The sequence below is a fragment of the Arachis ipaensis genome, chromosome B3 (assembly GCF_059453495.1).
Source record: "Arachis ipaensis isolate K30076 ecotype BB chromosome B3, ASM5945349v1, whole genome shotgun sequence".
NCBI classification, from domain to species: Eukaryota; Viridiplantae; Streptophyta; class Magnoliopsida; order Fabales; family Fabaceae; genus Arachis; species Arachis ipaensis.
Genome location: NC_142438.1, coordinates 114,660,047 through 114,666,066, shown reverse-complemented (window position 1 = coordinate 114,666,066; position 6,020 = coordinate 114,660,047). Strand labels below are relative to the sequence as shown.

General features: G+C 36.5%; 1 protein-coding gene across 1 annotated transcript; it reads right to left on the bottom strand.

Moving 5' to 3' along the window:
- Positions 1-239: 239 nt before the first annotated feature.
- On the bottom strand, positions 240-956 carry LOC107633468 (uncharacterized). Its single transcript, XM_016337091.2, has one exon. The coding sequence runs from the start codon at positions 954-956 to the stop codon at positions 240-242; it is 717 nt and encodes a 238-aa protein (XP_016192577.2).
- Positions 957-6,020: the final 5,064 nt, after the last annotated feature.

Genomic DNA, 6,020 nt, shown 5'->3' with positions numbered 1-6,020 from the left:
TTCTCCTTCCGGCATAAACCGAATTGACCGCTCAAAGCAATCTAACAAAACCCGATTCTTCGACAACCAATCAAACCCCAAAATCATCTCCAATCTAACCATTGGCAAACAGATCAAGACATGCACAAAGTCTCTACCCTCAAGTTTGAAACCTACTTGCCTACATCATGACCTAGTCATAACCGTCTGATGTGGAGTATGTACATGCATATCAAATGGTAACTCTGACACTTTCAAGCTTAATTCCTCAACTTTAGCAAACGAAATAACGAATGCGAAGCTCCAGTATCATATAATGCAACTAAGGATTTATCACCAATTAGACATATACCTCTCATCAATGGATCCTCCTTAGAAGCATCCTTGGCATTCACAGCAAAAACTCGCCCCTGGTGCTGACTCTGACCCGCGCCTGGGTTCTTCCCACGTGTGCAATCACTCGAAAAATGACCAGGCAAGCCACAGTTAAAGCACCCACCTATACCAATTTTGCAAGAGTTATATGGATGAAAACGTCCACAACGATCACAAGCTAAATTTGGAGAACTCTTACTCTGATTTCCTCTCCCTTTGCCACGCTGAAACTGATCATGGGTGTTCCTTCTGAAGCCTCCTTGTCCTTGAGGCACATATCCTCCTCTCTTAAAGTTTTGTCCTCTCGGATGAAAATACTTGCCACGCCCCCGACTAGAGCTCCCTCCATGAGTGTCCTTGGATGCTGCCACGGTCTTGGCATACTCCTCCACCACCCTTGCTTTGTTCACTAAGTCGGAGATGACACGGATCTCCATAGGAGCAACAGTAGTCATAATGTCCTTCAACTCCCTTTGGTATTTGATACACTTCCAACTCTGATAAGTCTCCGGGACACCCTGACATACCCTAGAAAACCTACAGAGTTCCTCAAACTTTCTGGTATAGTCTGCCACAGATAAGGAACCTTGCTTCAGCTGCATCAGTTCCATCTACTTTGCTTCCCTTACAGACTCAGGGAAGTACTTCTTATAAAAAGCCGTCTGGAATAAGTCCCACGGAACATCGGCGTTCTGAAGTTGTAGCAAGCGACACTTAGCTTGCCACCAGTGCTGGGCCTCTCCTGCCAGTTGATAAGCAGCAAATTCAACATACTGATCGTTTGAAACATGCTGTGCCTGTAAAGCACGCTCCATGCCTTGGAACCAGTTGTCCGCTTCTGTAGGGTTAGTTGACCCTCGAAAAATTGGCGGATGAACCTTGAGGAACGTCGCCAAGATCATCAGAACTCTCCCGGTGTTATTACCGTTTTCCTCAGCATTATCATTAGCATTCCCTTCACCGTTTTCATTGCCATTCCCAGCTAGTTGGCCTAACCTCTGCACAGCTTGCAGAGTCGCATCAGCATTAGCCTCCATAGTATTTGCCAAATTAGCCATTGCCGCCAAAAATTTGGCATGATTGTCAGCTGGTTGCTCATTTCTACTTTTTCGTGACCATGCTCGACCTCGTCAACGAGTGGCCATGTAGGGTTCCTGTCCACACCAAACAATCGATATCAAGGTGATCAGTCTCAATATCAAAAGCTTAGTGCTTCAATTATCTCAAACAGGCACTCACAAACAAGCATGCTATGCATATATCAATCAGATAACCTAATAGCATCAAAGAAAAGACACATAGAGTATGCAATGAAGCACAATCGGTCCATTCCTCAGGCTCACGAGGAAAAACTGCTCTGATACCCCTAAATGTAACACCCTAATTAGCCTAAGCTTTACCTTGCATCGTAAAGCAAAGGTTAATCAGAGATTATGACAATTCTAAGTGCATATATATATATATATATATATATATATATATATAGAAAGAATAGTATAATCTAGAAGCTTGATGAAAGATATAGCTCAAAAATAGGATTTCAAAAGCGCAAAACGTACTAACGAAGCTACTAACCTAAAGCATAAGATACACATAAGATATATCAAAATATAGTAGTGTGATCCGTGAGCATCTTTCCTATCTTTTCCTTGTGAATTTGCATCTAAATTGTTGATTTTAATAAAGAATTAATTATCTTTTAGCCAATATGGGTGCTACTTTGAGTCTTGTGCAATTCTGTTTATTTTAGGTAGCATTCAGCTGGATTTGATGGAGTTTCTGCAGAAGAAGAGATGAAGGCGAACGATGCTGTCAACCCTGACCTCTCTGAATTCAAACCTGAATAACTCAAGCTACAGAGGTCCAATGGACGTGATTTTAGTGGAGTTGGAAAGCTAACTTCCAGAGCTTTCCAACAATATATAATAGTCTATACTTCTTGATAAACCCCAATTTTGTGGTTTATCTTGTGCTTATTTTGGGGGATTTTATCACCTTTTCTCACATTTATTCAATGAAATAGCATGGTTTTGCAATTCTCCCTTGATTTGTGCTTAAATGTGAAAACATGCTTTTTAGGCCCTTAAATTGGTGATTTTAATCCACTTTGATTCCATTCGATGCCTTGATGTGTTTGTTGAGTGATTTCAGGTTCATAAGGCAAGTATTGGATGGAAGAAGTGAGGAGAAAAGCATGCAAAGTGGGAGAACTCATGAAGAAATGAAGGAACCGTAAAGTTTCAAGCCTGACCTCTTTGCACTCAAACGACCATAACTTGAGCTACAAAGATTCAAATGAGGCGGTTCTAGTTGCGTTGGAAAGCTAACATCCGGGGCTTCGAAATGATATAAATTTTGCATATGTTGCTTCGCGTTCAGGGGCGCGCACACGCACTTTGCGCGCACGCGCCGATGCTGTCCGTGGCCCACTTTTATAAAATCGCCCCCAGCAATTTTGCAGCTCTTTTTGGGCCCAATCCAACCCATTTCTGATGCTATTGAACCCAAGGATTGAAGGGGGAATGAAAAGAAAAGTAGTCATAGTTTTAGTTTCCATCATGTTTTAGGGTAGAATTCTAGAGAAAGAAGCTCTCTCTTTTCTCTAGAATTTAGGGTAGTTTAGAATCCAAGTTTTAATTATTGTTTTGATTTAGTTTTCTCTTTTAATTTCTTGTTGCTACTACTCTAATCTTCTTAGTTTCTCTTGTTCATTTCCTTTATTTTGTTACTTTTATGTTGATGAACCCTTGTTGGATTTCCATTTACTTTTAATGTAATTTAATGTTTGATGTCTTTTTATTGATGAATTGAGTTGTTGATTTACTTTTCTTGCAAATTGTAGTTGGTAGATTTTATTATTCTTGCACTTTTATTATGGTTTCCTTTTATGCCTTCCAAGTGTTTGATAAAATGCTTGGAAGGATGTTAGAGTAGATTTTGAGCATTCTTGGCTTGGAAAGAGTAATTGGGCAATCTTGAGTCATGAAAACCCAACTCATGTTGGTGATCTAGAGTTGTTAGCTAGTATTGTTTCCATTGACGCTAATCTTTTGCTAATTAAATTAGTGAGTTGATTAGGACTTTTGGATTGAGATTAGCTAGTCTTGTTAGACTTTCTCCCTATTTGTTGGAGTTGACGTAATGAGATAAATTCTTGTTTATATTTGTGACATGATTAATTAGTCTTGTTTGACATTCTCCCGATGTGAGTTAACTAAATAAGATGAATTAATCATGCACGACTAGAATAGAAAGCCTATAATCTCAATCCATTGCCATGAATGTCTCTCTTTATTACTTGTTTTCTTTAATTACTTGCTCAATTTACTTTTCTTGTCTTTTTATTTTATTGCCCCTCTAATCAACAAAAAACCCCTTGATCCCCGTAGCCAATAATCATACACTTCATTGCAACTCCTTGTGAGATGACCCGGAGTCTTAATACTTCGGTTAATTCTTATTGGGGATTGTTATTTGTGACAACCAAAAATTTTTGTATGAAAGGATTCTTGATTGGTTTGGAAACTATACTTTACAACGAGAATTCATTTGTGAAATTCTAAACCGTCAAGAAATCTCGCTCATCACTTCTTCTCCGAACTCGCTGCCAAGGCTGCGCCTAACTTGAGATTTCTCAAGTTAGGCGCAAGACACAACAACAATACGCGAGATTGGTCCTGCCCACTTCAAGCTAGGCGCACTAAAGCCCAAGTTAGGCGTAGCTTCACTCAACTAAACTCCAATTCATGCTGCCAAGCCCAAGTTAGGCGTGGATCCTAGTGAAGCCAAGTGGTCCCCATCCATCAATTGAAGATTTGCTGATTGCTATAATTAATTCTAATTTAAATTCAAATTTTAAAAAAAGGAAAAGATATTATTTTAGTTTTAAAGATAGATTTTAAATTAATTAGGATTAGATATAAATAGGAGGATACCACCTCAACATTATTCCAATCCCAGACTACCAAAATACATTTTATTAGAATCCTTATTTTCTACTCTGAACCATGAGCAACTAATCCTCCATTGTTAAGGTTAGGAGCTCTGTCTATTTCTATGGATTAATTTTATTGCTTTTTCTATTTTAATTTATGCATGGATTTATAATTTAAGAATTGTTCTCGCTCTTCATCTTATGAATTTGGGTGGAACGGAAGTATGACCCTTTTTCTAAATGCGTTCTTGTAAAACTTGGAAAAGCTCTTTACTTGAACAACAGCTTAAAAACATATTCTCCTAAATTTTAATTATCTGGATTTAACGGGATACGTGACATATAATCCTTTTATTTTTGGGTAATTAGAGTTTTTGTGGCATATAAACTGGAATTTGATCATCACCTTCTAATTGGAATTAATTGACTAAGGAATTAGCAGCTAATGAATTTTAGAGGAGACTAGGAAGGTCTAAGGAATTAGGGTATAGTCACATATAGTTTATAATAAATTAAATCCTACATGATTAAAATAGTTAGTAAGAAAAGTTAATCCGGAAAAATAGATAACTCTAAAACCTTAACTGTCTTCTCAATATTTTACTCCCAACTTATTCACCTGCCTGTCTTCAAACTCTTCATTATTGTTTAATGCTTTTAAACTCTCAATTATTCTGTTCTGTTTGTCTAACTAAGCCTATCAAATACTGTTGTTGCTTAATCTATCATTCCTCGTGGGATCGACCCTTACTCACGTAAGGTATTACTTGGTACGACCCAGTGCACTTGCCGGTAAGTTAGTGGGTTACAAATACCGCACCAAGTTTTTGGCGCCGTTGCCGGGGATTGACTGTGATTGACAATTACTCGTTGCTTGATTTTTTAGATTAGATAATTTTTCTTTTAGTTATTTTATTTTATTATTATTAATTTTTGTTTCTTTATTTGTTTATTTTTATTTTTATTTTTTATATAATTTTTTAATCCCGTAATTATTTTTCTTTTCTTCTTTCTTTCGTCCTTTCACTCGTACCCTCCCTCCCCTGCTGTCCGTTCTGGTTTCCCACTCCCGTGTCCCCTCTTTGATTTTATTTGATTTTATTATTTTTTAATTTTGATTGTCCAAAAAAAACTTACGGCGTCTCTTTTTTCTTTAATTTTTCTTTTTATTTTTCCTTTCCTTTTATTTTCATTTTTGTTTTCTTCTATTTTTTTATATATTTTATTAGTTTTATTTTATTTTTGTCTTTAATTTTTTTAAAAAAAAATAATAAAAAAATATATAAAAAAATAAATAAATAGTACTAGTATTTTCTTAATTTCTGAAATTAAGTTTGGTGTCCCTAGTTATTTTTATTTCAATTTTTTCTGTTTATTTTTTTTGTTAATTTTTGAAATTTTTTTATTTAATTTCAGTTATTATTTTTGAAATTTTATTTATTTATTTAGTATTTTTATTTTATTTCTTTACACAGGTTATCTCACAGGAACTTCTCTGCACTCTGACGTAGAGAGTCCCATATTTCCTTGTCTTCTGTTTGTGTATACGCAGGAACAGAGACAAAGAACATCTCTTAGACTTTGATCTTGAACCTGAAAGAACTTTCAGGCGGCGTTTACAACAAGCAAGACTTTACAAGGCTGTAGAGTCCACTATGGATAATAATAATAATACTGTTAATGCCAATGTGACAAATCCGAATGGGGATAATCAACAAAGGAGAGTGCTTGG

What these genes read in the sequence shown, in the direction of transcription:
- LOC107633468 (XM_016337091.2), bottom strand. Translation starts at nt 956, where the DNA reads ATGCAGCTGAAGCAAGGTTCCTTATCTGTGGCAGACTATACCAGAAAG.